Source organism: Protopterus annectens, chromosome 6.part0 (assembly GCF_019279795.1).
Source record: "Protopterus annectens isolate FY-2018-M chromosome 6.part0, PAN1.0, whole genome shotgun sequence".
NCBI classification, from domain to species: Eukaryota; Metazoa; Chordata; order Ceratodontiformes; family Protopteridae; genus Protopterus; species Protopterus annectens.
In genome coordinates, this window is record NC_056737.1 from 101,429,316 (window position 1) to 101,447,958 (window position 18,643).

General features: G+C 42.6%; 1 protein-coding gene across 3 annotated transcripts in view; it reads left to right on the forward strand.

Moving 5' to 3' along the window:
- The window catches only part of AQR (aquarius intron-binding spliceosomal factor), a 2,539,865-nt gene that overhangs the window by 110,008 nt on the left and 2,411,214 nt on the right, over positions 1–18,643 (forward strand). For all 3 annotated transcript variants that reach the window (XM_044073871.1, XM_044073874.1, XM_044073872.1), the window contains exon 4: positions 1,426–1,466. In XM_044073871.1, the coding sequence (XP_043929806.1) occupies positions 1,426–1,466 (41 nt within the window). The remainder of the gene's footprint in view (positions 1–1,425; positions 1,467–18,643) is intronic.

Below are 18,643 nucleotides of genomic sequence, written 5' to 3' on the forward strand. Positions count from 1 at the left end.
AGTGCGACATCAGCTGAGGCCAGACCCAGACTTTGGAATCCGGCCGACCGAAGGGCTGCCTGAGACAGGACAACCCATTTGTTATGACTGCAGATGCATACCTATCGGACATCTACATTTATGGTAGGTACAAAACTGTACTTTTTTGTGTGAGAGTCTGTTGTGTTTGTGTGTGTGTGCGTCTGTGTGTGCCTGTGCTTTAAACAAGCAATAGTGGTATGGCACTACATTATCAGATGAAATTTTATAATCATGTTCCTATTCATCAAAATCATGTACAGAATCCTTATTTATTTTATCTACAAATACTACAAAAATATACTGGCAGGTAGTCCATTTTTTAAGAACAGTAGTGCCCTCTAGGGTGGGTATTGCAAGTAAATAATGGGCCATACCATGGTGGAGGACCCTTTACCTACAGCATTGTGTGTTTATAACACCCCTGGGAAGTCCAGTAATTCCCTCTAATACCAAACATGTCACACTTTATTGTTTAGTTATCTTTGTTGGCTGAAAATATTGCTTACCATTGCATGTCTGCGCAGTGGTTGTTTCCAGAAAAAAATGTATTCATCAAAGCAGTCAGCTTAAATAGACTTGGCTATCCTTTTTTTATCCAGCTACCTTTCACAAGAAGTTGCATAAATTGTTGGTCCTTGTTAGGCCAACAGTACAGATGTAGTTTTTAATACTTTATACTTATCTCTGGCATTTTAGGACAGCAATTTATAAGAATAAGCATTAAATTTTGTAACCCAAAAAGCTTTTTCCTTGGTGGTTTTGTAATTTCCTTGTCACTTTTCACCTTTTTTTTTACTTCTGTTCATTATATTTCTTGGATGCTCATTCGCTGCAGTATCTAGAGGTCGCATTTTCAGTAAACAAGGACAGCAGGTATAGTCACATGGCTTTTGAGGCTAAAATAAATTCTGTAGTACTTCCTTTTAGGCATAAACTGCATTTTTAATAAATTTTAGGTTCATGGGCAAGTACTAGGCTAGCTGCCATTGTAGGCAAGTTTAAGCCTATCCAGTCTTCCTTTTTGTGTTCACATTGACATCCCTAGATCTAAATGCAATCCCTTTGTTTATAAGCTATGCAGTATAGAAGGTCTTTCTTACAACCATGGACTCATGTTGCTCAAAATCTGGATCACTGTCCATGCAAGTTCCCAAATCCAGAAAAACTGAGTCAACTGTTAAGAGTTTATTGTCAATGTGGTAGTTCCGTGGGGTAGATGACTTTCCAAAGGGTACAGTAATGCATTTTTTTTGGCATTTAGTTTAATTCCATAATTTTGACACCATTTATTTATTGGACAAACTGTCCTGCAGGATTTCAAAGTCGTTTACATTTTTAAGGATATCTTTATTTGTGATTGTATAACATTTTTTCATTCTAATATTTGTTTCTATTTTCTGGCAGGTTATTGAAGAGGTTTATCAGAAAGAAATGGTTACGTCCAAGTAGGTGGTTTGATTATTTTTGTTTTGTGGTGCATTTTCTTTTTGCTTGCTCTCCACCATCTTCCTCTGCTTCCCTTTTTTGTCAAATGCCCTGCTTTAAGTTTCTTTGTTCTTGATTGCTTTCTACAAGAGGGGTAGTGTGGTAAGTCCTAGTGCATTTAGTGATGTGAGGAAGATGCAGCTGTTTAATTGAACACTCTTTGCTTTCTTCTCCAGTATTGTGAATATTTATTGAGGAGTCCAAAGAGTAAGTCCCTTTTCAAATGTACATTTAAAAGCTGCCCTTTGGTATCTTCCTGTAATGGCTGTATTCTAAACCAGACATGTTTGCATGCAACTTTGGCCAAGGCTGACCCCCCCCCCCTGCACAGATATCAATGACATCATAGTCGTATTTGAAACCATGGCTGCCTACTTTCATCACGGTTTGTGCAGATGTGGGGGTTGTTAATTATAACTTTTGGCTCACTACATTTACTAATGTTTGCTAACTGAGTAGCATTGTTCTTTACCCATCATTACACAGTAGATATCCTTCTATATCACTGTTGCAGTACTCTTCACAGAAGGGATCTCCTGCCAAGGATTGCCTAACGTTTGTCTAGTATACCCATGCCTTTGGATCTTGTATCTGCTGTATGTCACATGTATGCTGCCCGTACAGGATGTAGGTCATAAAGGTGATGTATGGACGCAGTTACCCAAGAACAACTTTGCTGACAGTCTGCACAACATTATCGAACATCTGTCTGAATGCTTATCTAACGTTCTGGTTACCAAGCCGTCTTCAGATAAGTGCCCCATTGGGGTTTTGTCTCTTTTTTTTTTTCCCCCTCTATGTTTTTGTTACTTGTGTTCATGTCGTCCAAGAAGGGAAAATGTTAGTGTGGGAGGCAGGATACCAGATAAATACCACCATGACCAGTGTATTTTTTGCATAGGTGCTTCCCATGGCCATACACAGTGCTCTGTCTGTCAAGCATTTGTACCCAAGACCCTTTGTAGTCGCTTAACTTCTGTCACCATATGCCCTCGAGAACTAACGTCTTAAATTGTTGGCTCACGGTACTGTGGGGAAATCCTTCTGTCCCGATGGACAGCCGTCGTCCAAGAAGGGCCTGATGTCCTTCAAGGATGCATCTGCAGTCCTAACAAATGGGTTGTCCTGTCGTCAGGCAGCCCGCACTTCACCGTCATCTCTGCTGGTATCAGTCTTTCAAGCAGAAGCTGAAGTGCGGTCGGTCAGATCCAGAGATTACTACTACGATACAAACCGAAGACTTCTAAAGCTAAAGTACCCGTTGGGGACTCTTTCTTGCCTCAGCCGATGTCAGAAAAAGTAAATAACTGTTTAACAAACAAATACCTCATAAAGATTTCCACTCTTACTGTTTGCCTTGTTTAGGCCCAGACGCTGAACAGTTTCGGATCATCCATGACTACTACCGAGGCCCCCTAGCTGAATGGGCCTCTGAAATTTTGCCTACAATTGTGGTTTCTCCAGAGTTATCGGACACCATCCCTTTGGATGTCTCCTAAAGCAGCCAAAACTGCTAAATCAGTGCCTGTTAAGCCCCTCTCACAGGCCCAGCTCCAGTTCACAAATGCTTACCTTGGCAGAGGATCTCATCTCTAATTAGAGGATCCCAATCTCACCCAGACAGGGCCTCAGGCTCCTCAGATGACTCTTCTGATGACTCAGACATACACAGACCCATCCAGAGCTCCTCTTCTACTTATGAAGATTCTGATGCTGAAGAATCAATTCCTTCTGCCTCTCCACCAGAGGAATTTTCCTGGGGGGACCTTTTACCATGCCATAGAGCAATTCCAATGGCAGGGGCAAGATTTCTCAGATTCAAGGAAAAGGCTTAGGACCTTTTTGCACTTACCACAGCATAGGCCCTTAGCTATACCTCCAGTTCTTCCTGTTGTGGATGATGCCTTTAATGATGTTTACAGCCCCTGCTAAGCGGCACAGTTTCACAGGGGTGCGCACTCTCCTGATATTTTTACCTCCAGCCCTGCTAAGCCCGACAGGTTCTACAGGGTACCGGACACTCATCACCACTTATACAAGGCTCATTTTGCAGATCCGGAGACTATCTCCCAGGGGCCTAAGGCAGTAACTTCGACCTCAGCTAAAAACCCTCTCCCTTCTGTTAGGGAATCCAGGTCCTTAGAGATGGGGTAAAACTCTCAGCTAGAGCTTTGAACTGTCAGTTTCATATGATCCTATACCAAGAGTTTATGCTTGATCAGTTAACTAAGAAACTGTCCTCTGATGATTCCTTAGATAAGAAATATGTTCTAGAAATGGTGAATAACATTCAGCAGGTTAGTAACCATTCCTTAAAATGTGGCTATGACGCACTGGAGGCTTCATTTAGATCAGCCATGACTGGCACAGTTATTAGAAGACATGCATGGTTGAAAGAGCAGGTCTTGCCGGATCATGTTAAAGCAAAGCTTTTAGATGCTCCTATGGACAAGGTCAGTCTTTTTGGTTCTCCTGCCCAACAAGTAATGAAGAAAATGGAAGAGAAGGCAAAATCTGTACAAACAGTTAAAGATTTCTTACAGGTACAGCCCCCAAGGTTCAGCAGGAACTGGCCTTCCAAAAATTGGACCTTTCCAGACTCCTCTAAAATCAGAGAGGCAGGAATAGACGTTCCAGAGGCAGAAACCAACCCAGAGGAGGTGCCTACATGGGACGCCAATGGCAAGGCAATAATCAACGAGGCACGGATACAACCACTACCACTGCAACAGGACAATCACAGTGACTTGGTTCTAACACCGCCTACCAGGGAACAAATAATAGCACCCTTCCTTATTTTCAAAAAACTGGCACTATATCACAAGAGACAACTGGATTTTGCAAACTATAGACCAAGGATACAGGTTTCATTTCCACACCTTACCAGCAAAAAGAGGAATGCCAAACCTGCCACCAAATCAAAAGTCAGAAGCCCTAAAACAAATAGCTCAATTAAAAAAGATGAGAGCTGTGGAAAGGGTACCACCTACAGAACAGGGCAAGGGATTTTACTCCAGACTCTTCCTAGTACCAAGAAAAGAAAACAGTTGGAGACCTATTCTCGACCTGTCCGCTTTAAACACATTCATCATTGTTCCAAAATTCAAAATGCTGACCCTACACCAACTTCTTCCCATGCTGGGCAAGGAGTATTGGCTGGTAACTCTAGATCTCAAGGAGGCATACCTGCACGCCCCCATGCCACCAATTTGCAGAAGATACCACAGATTTCTTGCAGGATCAGAGCATTATCAATTCTCAGCATTGCCCTTTGGCTTATCTACTGCCCAGAGTATTCACGAAATGCCTGGCATCAGTAATCGCTCATTGCAGGCTTCAGGGAATCCAAATTTATCCATACCTGGACGACTGCCTGATACAAGCAGACAACAAAAGCAAGCTGACACAAGACTTACAAAGAGTCATTTGCTTACTACAAGCTCTGGGATACACAGTCAATTTAAAAAAGTCAAAGCTGATACCATCCCAGACAATAACATTCTTGGGTGCAGAATTGGACACAGTAAAACAGATGGCATTCCTTACTGCAGAAAAACAAGAAAAACTTCCCTTGTACTTCTTGCAAAGCAGAACAAGCTAACAGCAAGGAAAGTACTGCAGGCCTTGGGTTTCATGGCATCCTGCATAATCTTGGTCCCCATGCCAGACTGCATATGAGAAAGCTACAGTGGTACCTAAAGAATTTATGGTCTCAACACAAGCACAGCTTAGAAACCGAAATACCTCTAATTCCATGCCTGAAACAAGAGTTCCTGGGTGGCTCCAGACATGCCAGGCAAACCCAGGATTGTCCTTCCACAATATTCAAGCAAGCCAAACCATCAACGGACGCCTCAGACCTCGGTTGGGGGGCACACATGCTGGACAAGTGCATTCAAGGTCTATGGACTCTAGATCAGCTACACCTGCACATAAATCAAAAAGAGATGCTGGCAGTAAAACTGGCAATCCAGAATTTCAGACCATTCCTCAAAGAGGGCCAAGTGATAAGGACAGACAACACCACAGTCATGTGGTACATCAACAAACAGGGAGGCACTCATTCATACCCCCTATGCTGAATGACTCTGGACCTGTGGAATATGGCTCTGAGCTACAACATTCATTTACAGGCAATATTTGTGAAAACATCCTAGCAGACATGTTAAGCAGAACTACCTCGGATGCTCACGAATGGATGCTACACCCGGACATCTTCAAGGCCATCACAAAGAAATGGGGAAAGCCCACAAATAGACCTATTTGCATCCCCACTCAACCACCAGCTCAAGAAATTCTGCACAAGGACATATCACCCTCTTGCTTGGAAGGTGGACTCTCTATCCTTCAATTGGAAAGGCCTGACAGCATATGCATTTCCACCCCTCCCTTTGATGCACAAGGTACTACTGAAAATCAAAGAGGAACGGCCAAGGATAATTCTGATAGCTCCAAATTGGCCAAGACAACATTGGTATCCATTACTGAGGAGCATGTCTGGGAAACGTGGACTCTACCCCTGATTCCCTTGTTGTTGACTCAGTGCAACTACAGCATCTTGCATCCAAACCTGAAAACTCTGCAACTCACTGCCTGGAACATTACATAAGCACATCTAACCCAGTTTTATCCCAAAGGGTTAAAGACATTATCCTTGAGGCCTTCTACTAGAAGGAACTATGCAGGGAAATGGAAAAGGTTTGTCATTTGGAAAGGGGGAAAGATGTGTCAAAAGTAGATATTGCCAACATCCTGGAATATTTGGCAGAGCTCCTACATACTGGCCTGTCCTATTCCTCCATCAAGATACATGCATCAGCTATTTCTGCAGAATACAGCCTCGATCCTCCTGTCTTCATCCTCTACTCAGGCAGTTCCTCAGAGGAATTAAGAATGTAAAACCTCCTAGGAAACCACCATTACCAGCATGGGACTTGAATTTTGTGCTAGAAAAATTGACACTCCCTCCATTCGAACCAGCAGCAACAGCAGATCTACAACACCTATCCTGGAAAACTGCTTTCCTACTGGCAATTACTTCAGCAAGAAGGGTTGAACTACAGGCCTTAATGGCAGTACAACCCTTCCTAATCTTCCATCAAGACAGAGTGTCCATGAGAACTAATCCTACATTTATGCCTAAGGTGGTATCCAGACTGTCTCTAAACCAGGCAATCCACCTACCTACCTTCTTTCCCAATCCACAGAACAAAGGGGAAAGACTGCTGCATACCTTGGATGTACAGAGACAGTTACGCTACTACCTGGACAGAACCAAGGGCAATAGGAAAACTGACCAGCTACTAGTAGCCTATGCAACAGGAAGGGAAGGAAAAGCAATTTCTAAACAGACAATCTCTAAGTGGATAGGAAATTGCATAAGATTCTGTTACTCCTATCATGGAAAGCAAATTCCACAGAACATAAGGCCTCATTCTACAAGGGCTACAGCCACTACCGCAGCCTTCGTGGCTACCAAGGACATTATTGAGGCTGCTACTTGGACCTCCGTGCATACATTTGCCAAGCATTATAACTTACCTCTTTACTCTAGATCCCGAGCAGGATTTGCCACTGCTGTGTTGCAAGGGATCCTAAGTACACCATAATTCTTATTCCTCCTCCCTAGTTTGGCTATGGTATTCTACCCATTTGTTAGGACTGCAGATGCATCCTTGAAGGACATAGTACAGTTTTGTACCTACCATAAATGTAGATGTCGAACAGGATAGCATCTGCAGTCAGGATTACCCACCCTCCTTCCCTCTGTGGTACTCTGGGTATTGCCCACCTATTAGCTAGCTGGGGATCTCTTATGGTGTATTTGTTTGTATATATGTACATACATGCATATTTTTTGTGTTTGTCCTCTACTTTTGGAAACATTGGCATTTTCCCAAAATTTAGCTATCCAAGAGGGCTACTGGCATCTGGGGCAAGAAACACTGAGGAAAATGGCCTGATGCCTTTATACAAGACCAGCAGAGATGACGTCGGTGAAGTGCGACACAGCCGAGGCCAGACCCAGACTTTGGAAAAGGGCTGCCTGGCGACAGGACAACCCATTTGTTAGGACTGCAGATGCTATCCTGTTCGGACATCTACATTTATGGTAGGTACAAAACTGTACTTTCTGGTTGCCATCCAACCTTCACTGGATATCTGTCCAGAACTAGTGAAATCCCTGAAGACCATCCAGTGCTTGCATCAGATTTCTCTGCTGCAACCCCATCAGAGGCTGACATAGATACGAGATGTTCTTCGCGTTTCACTGTTGCAGTCATTACATTTGGGTAATCTGCTGGCAGGTTGCCCTCAGTCGGCCTGAATAACAAAGTCTTGGGTCCTGCGTCGGTTGCTGTCTTTTCTTCCATGACGTCAGGTCGTCATGGGTCTAACACATGCAGCCGACGTCATTTTAATCAGTCTTTCTTGCCGCGCAGTGCCCGAAGCAGAAGCAGTTCGCAAGTGCCGGTCGGCCGACTTCTGAAATTTTCGTTTTCGAGTTTCAGAACCGAAGTCTTCAAACTAAAGCTAAGTACCCCGTTGGGGAAACTTTTTTTTTCTCCTTACTGATGTCAGTAAATGTTAGTAATTGCATTACTTATGGGAAGAAAATACCTCATAAGGATTTTCATTTGTACTGTATTCCTTGCCTAGGCCCTGATCACAACGTGCCTTGCTGTCGGCTTTGTGCTAAATTTGACCAACGCACTATTAAATGTCGGTATATTTTTGCTTCTAAATATTTTGGCTCAAGATTTCTCTGCCGCAACCCCATCAGAGGCTGACATAGATACGAGTTCTTATATGTCCTCGGAGGCTTTTCAAACATCTTCTCTAGACATTGAGGAGGAACGAGGTCTAATTATTTCTGAGAAGACGAGGGGGATTCCTCAAATCTTAGTCCAGGAAGAGATTCCTACTGCAATCACTGAATCCCGCCAACAGTCCAAGCCACTGAGGGTTCTTAGGGCAGACATCCCACTTAAAAAAAAAAAAAAAACAAAAGACAAAGAATATTACCCTGATTACTAAAGATTCCCAATGTAAATGGCAAGATTTGGCTGACAGGCTTGTTCAGTGCCATTATGGCCTCCTCAGGGGTGTTAGTCCCTGCTTCTCCTTGGTCTTCCAGTCCTGTTAAGAGGTATAGGGAACCGGATTCCTCAGATAAGGACTTAGATTCTTTGGAGGAATCCTTAGCTTACTCCTCATATTCCTTCTCCTGTAAACTATGGCTCAGAGGAAGAGGATTCTTTGAGCCTGGATTCCTCTTTGGAAAAATTGTCCTTTGGGGATACTATTGCTTGTATGATGGAATACTTTTATGAGATTGCTCTCAGGTCACTGACATCCAAAATAGTTACTATGAGCTTTTACAAATGGAGCCATATAGGACTTCTGCAATTCCTGCTGTTCTGGCAGCTCTTTTGGACACCTTTTCTGCTGCCTCTGTAGCTTCTGACTGTCAGCCCCCCAACCCCAAAGATAGATTCTACAAGGTGCTTAAGGACTGTAAATTTTTGTTTGTGCCCTTCAGCTGATCCTTCTGTGGTTTCAGTCTCCATTGATAAGCCTTTTAAACTTTTGCCTTTTTCTACGTTCCTTCCTTCTGATAAGGATAGTAGACCTTTGGAAAAGGTTGGGTAAAAAAGTGAATACTGCTGCCACCCTGTCATTTTGGGCTATTAATTACCACACCCACATGACTAGGCATTTCTTGGCTCTCCTTTCTTGGGTAGCTGAGGCTGTGTCTGATCTTCCTGATTCTAAAGGGATAGCTTCATCTCTTTCCCTGCTTGAGTCCACTTCACAAGTCACTTATTCCATAAAATGCAGTTACAATGCAGCTGATGCCTTTTCCAGGGCTGCTGCCTTTGGTTCTGTAATGAAGCATTCTTCCTGGCTTTGTCTTCAGGCTTTTCCTGATTTTATTTAAAGCCAGACTTTTTGATGCTCCTCTGGATGATGATAATCTTTTTTGGCACAGCTGCAGCTGACCTGTTCAAGTCCTTCCAGGATAAGGGTAAGGCCATGCTGGAACTCAAGTATATTTTTGTCTCCCCATACCCAAATTCCAGAGGAATTATCCTTATAAATCTGCTTTTGTTTGTAGTCAGACTTATCAGCCTCCCAAAGGTAAGATAGGGTCTAGGCATATTCCTCCTTTTAAGCCCACTGAGACAGCTACATCTCAGAAACCTTCCTTTCAGGACAAGCATGTCTCTGTTTGACATTTTGCCACCTCTTTCCCCCCACTATATCCCCTTGTTTCATCACAGTCTCCACTACCCCAAATTGGCAACAGATCACCTTAGACTCTTGGTTGCTGTTTGTAAATTGTCAGGGGTATTTCATGATATGGAACCTCCCTCCTCTTTAGTTACTCTGCAGCCTCCTTCAGACCAGCTTTCTCTTTTCCAAAAGGTTTTGCAGTCCTTTTTGGATCAGGCCACCATTCAACCTGTTCCACCCACCCAAGTGGGATGTTTGTTTCCCTGAAAGGAAGGGACTTGGAGACCAATTCTGAAGCTCCGTCTACTCAACACTTTTTCAGGGTCCCTTCTTTCAGGATGCTGTATCTTCAGACATCATTTCCTCTCCTCCTTTCCCGGGCCTCTTTTGTCTTGTATCTTCATATCCCCGTTCACCCTCTGTTTAAGAAATGTTTGTTTCTTCCTCTAATTTTCACTTCTCTGCTTTGCCCTGTGGCCTTTCTGCTGCCCCAAGGGTGTTCACCAAATGCTTTGCTTCTGTCATTGCCTTTTGCAAGCTTTGAGAGATACAGATATTCTCTGATTATTCAGGCTCCTTCTCCCACCAGTCTTCTACGAGATCTTCTCTTTACCACTTGTCTTTTATACAATCTAAGGTTCATCTTCAGTCTCAAGAAGTCTGCTCTTATGCTCTGCCAGTATAATATTTTTCTCCATTGCAGGATTCATACCAGTCCTATGTTGGCTTTTCTCCCTGCTTGCAAGGTTGTGTCTTTGACAACCTTTTTCCAGTCTGTTCTTCCTCTGTCTTCTTTCATGGCCAGGGAATTTCTCAAGATTCTGGGGTTTGTGGCCTCCACCGTTCCCATGCTTCCTCTTGCCAGGCTTCATATGAGGAAGATATATTGATGCCTAAAATCAGTGTGGGTTCAACTTTATTAACCTTTAGTGTTCCCTGTTCCGTTGCTCCCTTGTCTCTCAGGCTTGAGCTACAGTGATGGATTCAACAACTATCTCTCAATCTAGGACTGCCCTTTTGGGCTCCAATTCCTTCTCAGGAAATATTCACAAATGCGTCAGATCTGGAGTGGGGTGCTTCTTGCAACCCTCTGAAAGTTCAGGTCTCTGGCCTCCTCATCAGAGGGCAGATCATATCAACATAAAAGTGATGAGGGTTCAACGTTTGGCTGTGTAAGCTTTTCATTCCATTTTTCTCCTTGACCCCCTTAAAGTCTTCATGAATAACACCACTGTGATGTGGTACATCAACAAGCAGGAGGGGGTAAGAAGTCTTATCTCTTTTACAGATTAGCTCTTCAGGCCTGGGATCTAGCTGTGTGGTATCAAGTGACTCTTCAGGTGGTTTACATTCCTTCAGAGCACAATCTAGTGGTAGACTGTCTGATCACGTGCAGAACACAGGCTCATGAACGGATGCTTCACAGAGACATGTTTCTGGACATGGTCCATCTGTGTTGTATTCCTCAGGTAGATCTTTTTGCCTCCCCTCTGTACAGACAGCTACTCTGTCTTGGAAGGTGGGATGCCCTATCTTTTCCTTGGATGGGAATGTTTCTGTATGCCTTTCCTCTCCTTCCTCTGCTGCCAGGAGTTTTCCACAATATCAAGCAGGACTCTCCCAAAATATTGTTGTTTACTTCCTTTTTGCCCAGACAGCATTGTTTCCCCCTTCCTTTATCATTGGACAAGGAACAATTACCACAAGTTACCTCAGAGAGTGGATCTTCTCACACAAGACATCCATCCTCACCTGTCCACTGTTCAAATAGCACTGTGGGTGATAGACCTTTGATCTCTTTTATGTACCTGTCTTTCTTTGAGAATGTGCTTTGGGTTCTGCAGGAAGCCAAAAAGTCTGCTACCAGAAAATCATATATGTCTAAATGGAAAACATTTTGTGTTGTCGTGCTTGTCTCACCATCATGATCCCTTCTCTGTGGTCGTTCCTCTGGTCCTCTCTTATTTGTGTGATCTGCTCCATGCTAGCTTGGCATATTCTTTAGTTAAAGCTCACCTGTGAGCAATCTCTGCATGTCTGTCCTTGAACCCTTCCCCATTGGTCTCTTGGTTTGAGGTCAAATAACTGCTTAAAGGCATCTTTCATATCAGGCCCCTGATTATTCCTTCTTCTTGGGGCTTTAATTTTCTACTTGAAAAGTTGTCTCTGGCTCCTTTTGAACCTGCTAGTTCAGCTTCCTTGCAACTTTGTACTTGGAAGACTGTTTTGCTGTTGGCTCTTACTTCTGCCAAGAGAATGTCTGAACTTCAGACTATTATGGCCATTCTTTCTTTATTTTTCTCAGAGAGAAGGTGTCTTTTCGTACTAATCCTTCTATGCCCAAGGTGGTTAATGAGTTGTCCCTTAATCAGTCTGTTCAACTTCCTTCCTTCTCTGCTGTCTGCCAGTGAGAAGGTTCTCCACACCGTGGACCTGCGTAGATATTAGTTATTGTTTGTTTAAAGCAAAGGTAATTTGCAAGAGTGAGCAACATTTTGATTCTTTTCAACCTAGGACTTTGGGTTTAGCTGTTTCCAAGCAAACCAACTCTTCCTGGATTTCTACGTCCATTTCCTTTTGTTATTCTTTTCCTGGCAAATTGCTTTCTTCATCTGTAAATGTGCATTCTACTTTGGCAGTTGCTTCGTCTGGTGCCTTTTTCAAGGGTTTGGACACCAGTTTCGTCCTTGAAGCTGGTACTTGGTCTTCTGTTCATACTTTTACTAACCTTTATAAATTGGATGTTGTTTCCAGGGCCAGGGCAGGTTTTGTCATTGTGTCATTTTGCATGGGTTTGGAGAGCTCTGTTCTGTGCCTTCCTCCTCCCAGTCTTCCTCTTGGCTCTTGTACTGTCCCTTCTGTGAGGAATACCACAACAGTGATATGGAAGGACATAGTTCAGTTTTGTAAAACCTTGCCATAACAGTAGATTTTCTTCTCTTCACTGTTGCAGTATTCAGTCCCTCCTCCTTCCTTTTGACGTGGGCAATTCAGTTTAGAGTATTTGCATCCATATGTCACCTTTATGCCCTATGTCTTGCACAGGGAGCATACATGTGATGTACAGCGGCTGTAAGATCTAAAGGCTGTGGTGTACTGGCCAGATGTTGGGGTGTCCTTGGCAAGAGATCCCTTCTGTAAAGAGTACTGCAACAGTGAAGAGAGTGACATCTACTGTTATGTTAAGATTTTACACAAAATACTTTCTTCAGAAAGGAGTGAATACAGCCTAAACTTGGTAAAAAGAGAATGTCATGGTCTTCAATTTTAACAAAAGTAACACAGTATTGTTTTGGAAATCAAGTGCACCCTGACATCTACTGTATTGGAGTAAAACCACATAAGTTAAAGGCTGTTACTAATATCTTTGGTATATTTCTTGGCAGGGATCTCACTTTTGAATAACATGTTACCATAGTGGTATGAAAGGCCTCATTGTGGTCATATATTAGTCAGCATGTCAGGAAGGTCAGCATTCCACTGTACGTCTCACTCATTCATCCAGTCATAAATGTATAGTAGTCCTTCTACAGTCTCTTGACCAAGTAGCTGGTCAACTGAGGATTAAATGGCTCCTTAGTAAGAAAAATGAATGTTTTTGCAGCCTGGGCTACTCTGATAGAATTTAAAAGCTATTATTCTTGTTATCACTCTGCCTCTTGTGACAGTTCTCTACCTTGATTTTCATGCCAAAAAAGGCTGTCTGTTCAATTCTGTCTGGGCCATAACGGTGCAAGGGCCAGTATATGTAGAAAAGCAGTCAAGTTAAAAATATTTAATAATAACAACAGATATGCAACATTCAGTCAGTGATGCCTTCTCTAGAACAAGCTATGTCTAACTTTAATTGTGTGCAAATCCCTTGACACTTTGAAAAGTCACCTTATGAAATATATAGGTGCATGCAAGTTTTAACACCAGACTGCAACTGTCAAGCTTCTAGAAGGCCACTGGGTTGTAAACTTGTTATTGTACCTGTGGAAAAACTCTTCCTGATGTGTGCATAGCTGTAATTTGGTCAACCAGTGGAGTCCCTTGGGCATCTGTCCTTGAACAGCTCCTATTTGGCATCTACTTCTCTGAAGTCCAGTCCAGCATCAAGGGCCTCTGGCTGACCAAATTTGCAGACTATTGCAAAATAGGAGCATTCATAGAACCCCCCCCACCAAGAATAAGGTCCTTCAGGAAGAATTGGCACAGGCAAATAACTGGTGTCAGAATCATGCACTAAAACTAAATGCATAGTGTCCTTTGGTAAGTCAACCACCTCTGATTACTGCTACATTGACAACATACCGAAGAGTTGACCCAGTAGTCAGGGACTTATGGACACATGTAGAGCATAATCTAGCCTTTGATCATTGTATGTCTGCAATAGTGAGATAAATCATTCTGTGTTGTGCAGTTTATAAACTAGGGTATTGCATGTAGGTCCAAGGAGGTCATCAGCTCTGTCATTGAGTACAATGCCCCCTTTGGTTTGTACCTATCCAGGCACATTCAACAACTCAAACTTCAACAAATGTGCTTCACTAAAAGAAAACAGGGTTCGTAGGTAGGTACTAGGCTGTCAGCCCTGGGGCCTATACAAGCCCAGCCAAAAAGGTACCCTGGCTTTTGCCACCCAAGAAAATTATTTTCCTGTGCCACTGTTGAGCAGAGCCACAGATGTGATCCCCGGGGTGAATTTCCTATTTCCCATCCAATCATCAAGATTTTTCTTGAAGAATGCTAATGAGGAGCTTTGTTTGATATAGATAGGTAGTTTATTCCAGAGTATGGGAAGTCTCTGGGACAGGAATCTATCCCTCCAGCATGTTCTGTTTATTGTGGTGACAAGGTTTAGGTTCCTAGAGCGTGTAGCTTGGAGGGATTAGGATTTCTTTAAGTGGAGCATGTCCAACAGCTCTGAGTTTGACATAGCTTTGTATGTTAGGAAGAGATCACCTCTGAGTAGGCGATATGCGATGGAGTAAAACTGGAGTTTTTCGAGACGTTCAGCGTAGGGCATCTGTTTGAGGCCAGTAATCCTCTTTGTGAGGTATTTCTGCGATCTTTCCAGTTGTTGGAGATGTCTTGTGAGGTACATACCAAAAGGGGCGTTGTACTCTATAATGGGTCTAATGAGTGATGAGTAGAGGGGAACAATGACCTCTTTTTTTCTGGATGAGAAACCTTTTGTGATGAGGTGTGCCATGTAGAAGGATTTCCTGACTACTGTGGCGATGTGATTATCAAAGGAGAGACTACTGTCCACCTGTGTCCCAAGGTCTTATCACACTTTCGGTGTTAAGTATACTACCGCCTATGTTGTAGTTCATGGGTACAGAGTTTTTACCAAAGGGGCTGACAATGCACTTTTTGGCATTGAGCTTGAGGCCATGGCTTTGACACCAGGCATCTGTCTCAGTGAGGCTCTTTTGTAGGATGTCCACATCGTTAGGAGTTTCGATTATGGCTCCTAGCTTGCCGTCATCTGCGAACTTCGTCAGTCAAAGACCTTCTGTGTTAGCCTGTACTTCAGAGAAGTAGATACCAAACAGGAGAGGACCCAGGACTGAACCCTGTGGTACTCCACTTGTCTCTGGTCTGAAGTCGGATTTGGAGTCTGCTACTTCACAGTGTGGGTTCTGTCAGTGAGCCAGTTGGCAACCCATCTTGTGACATAGGGATTTATATTTAGTTTAGTGAGTTTATCTATAATTCCAGAGTGGGGGATGGTGTCAAAAGCCTTGGCAAGATCTAAATAGACTGTGTGAACCACCTTACCCTTGTCTATGGCTTTGGTGACAGCTTCAAAGAAGTCTATCAGGTTTAGGAGACATGATCTGCCTTTTACAAACCCAAACTGGGTGGGATCCAGAGTTTGGAGATTACCAATGCCTTTGTTTATAAGTTCCATGATAATACGTTCCATGGCCTTGCAGACCAGGCTTGTCAGGCTAATGGGGCAGTAGTTTCTGGGGTCCGTGGTGGCTCCCCCCTTGTGGAGTGGGATAACCGTTGCTGTGCACCATTCAGCAGGCACAAAGCCTGAGGTGAGGCTATGATTGAACATGGTACTTAGGTGGTGGTGCCAGTTGGTTCTGTAGTTCGTGTAGAACGCAGCCTGGGATGTTTTCTGGTCCCATGGATGCTATGTTCTTGGCTTTGGAGAGTGTGTTTTTTACCTGTGCAGCCGTGATTACAGGAACTTTGCATTCTTCCGGTATAGAGATGGGCTCTTTAGGGGGTGAGAGGGGGGTAAAGTTAGTACTGAACCTATCTGCCAGGATGTTGGCAATATCATTTGGGTCTGTATATTTAGTGCTATTGTGCTGTAACTCAGAGCAGATCTGAATTTTGCCATTCAGATTCTTGACATAGCTATAGAATGCTTTGTGGTTGTCTTTAGAATCAGTGGCAATTTTGTTTTTGTAACTAGCTTTGTAGGATTTTATCAGGGATCGCAGCTTCTTACTGAGGCTGACCAGGGAGCTCCTCCACTCTTGAGAGTTTACTCTCTTTTGCAAAAGTTTCTTCCTTCTATTGTACAGTTTGTTTATGGCAGGGTGTTAATAACATGTCCTGTGCAGACTGCCTCAAAGCCCTATCCCTGTATTCTCTCTTCTACAAGCTGTTGAGGGGAGATCTATGCCTGATGTACAAGGCATCATTGGAATACACTCTGACCTCCTGCATATCTGTAAAAACAAACAGCACCAGAATTACCCATTCTAAAAAAATAAATCCTGCCTGTGGTATTAATAGGACCTGCTGAGTATATATTCTAGAGACTATCCCTTCTCTGGAACAAGCTTCCCTGTCCATATGAAGCAAAGTTCCTCCCCAGCTTAATTCAAGTGAAACTTAAGTAGACAGGGAACAGGAAATTCACCCCGGTTTTGCATCTGTCTTTAATGGACACAGGCAGCCTATAAATGGCTCATCTCCCATGCTCCTGCTTGCAAATATTTGAACTCTCAAGCCTCTGCTTATACTACCAAGAGTGCAAAAACTTGTCAGATGCATTACTAGACTGAAAAAGGCCCCGGTCATTGGCCTAATGCAGTCTTAAAAATCTAAATGTATAGTAATGTGTATGTAGAGCAATTTTGCCTGTGTTTTGATGCTGACTAAGGGTTGTTTTTCTATTTTTATTTTCTAAACTTTTTATTTTTTATTATTTTTTTTTTTACAGTAACCTAAGCAGTCATCTCCACACCTGCCCCCTCTCCCCCCAAACCAGGTTGGCAAGATTTTCTTGACTTTACTCAGGACCTATAGCTAGAATCTTGCATCCTATCCACAGTACAGCCCCTGATTGACTTTAATGAATCCCGGAAGGGATCTAACCTATTTCTTCTCAACATGAATCTCAGAAGTGTAGTTAACAAAATACATGAACTACATGCCTGTCTTTCACATTACTCCCCTGACATTGCAGTGCTAACATAAACCTGATTGAAGCCAGAAGTAAATAATGATGGGATTATTACCCCAGGCTGTAAAATATGTAGGCTAGACAGAAAAAACAAATGGGGAGGTGGACTAGCCATTATTTATAAAAGCAATCTCATACTAGAACGTGCAGAACAAAACATCCCAGAGTTCAGTAATGCTGACATACTCTTAAGCAAACTTAAAATCAACTCAAATAAACATCTAGTTATTATAGGCATCTCTATTCCTCCAGGAAATAATCTCACTACAATTGAAGATATTCTCCAATGGACATCCTTAACTTTTCCTCCTGAAACAATCATAATGGGTGACTTCAACACTGATTAGTTAACTTGCAACTCAGAAAACCTCACTAACTTCATCAGTCTGCATGGCTTCACCTAAATCATGCAAACTGCAACTAGGATAGACAAATCTCCAAAAGAAAGAGTATTCTAGACTGGATATTAACTAACAAACCATCCACGCTCATCAGTTAGGCTCGCCTCTTTGATAGCATTAATGATCACTTCCCAACCTATCTACTTAAGCAGCGAATTAATCCCCTCAGAAATACTATTTACCGACAGATCCAAAACAGAAAATAACTTGAATGCTCAAACCTTTATTCCATACCTGCAACTTTGTAATTGATCTCCAGTTAAATCTTAACCCTTAGATGCTGCTGTAGACTATTTCAGCTGCACTTTTCTCAGCATCCAAAACAAACTAGCACCATGTAGGACTATAAGAACCAAAACAAATTGTGATCCATGGCTAACTAAAAACTTAGACAATTACTTAAATTTAGAGACAAAGCTTGGGCCCAATGGCATATAAACAGATCTGAAATCAACCACAAAACTTACAAACAACTTTGAAACATACCCAAAAAGAATATTAAACAAGACAAAAAGGACAGCTACAGCAACATTCAACAAAAACACCAAAACATCCCTCAAAAGGTCTGTTCAGCAATTAAGCAAACTTCTCCAACCTGGTCAACTATCTCCGGGTCTATATTATATAAGTAAACGCAATGAGTTGTGAACGCTATATAATCGACCCACAGTCCCTGAAAACCCAAAATATCAAACACACGGCTCAGCGATTTTTTCCCATAGGAAAAAAATCGCTAATATGTATTAAAAAAACAAAATAAAGTGGGGGCTTTTCCCCCACACCCCCCTACTTAAATATACCAACTCAGAAATTGCACCACAGTGGAGGAAATGGCAAAGTCCTGAAAACGCTGTTCCGTGCTTTTGGTATTTTGCCATTTTGCGTAATGGCATTTGACTAAACAGCATTCGCAATTCATTGTGTTCATTAAAATAATAGGGACGCCTATCTCCACCAAACCCATTACCCACAAGTAATACAAGTTCAATACAGTTCAATAAATACTTTGGTGAATCCATATTAGCATTGTCAAAAAATAACAGTACTACATCACTAACTATCCCTGTTGCTCCTA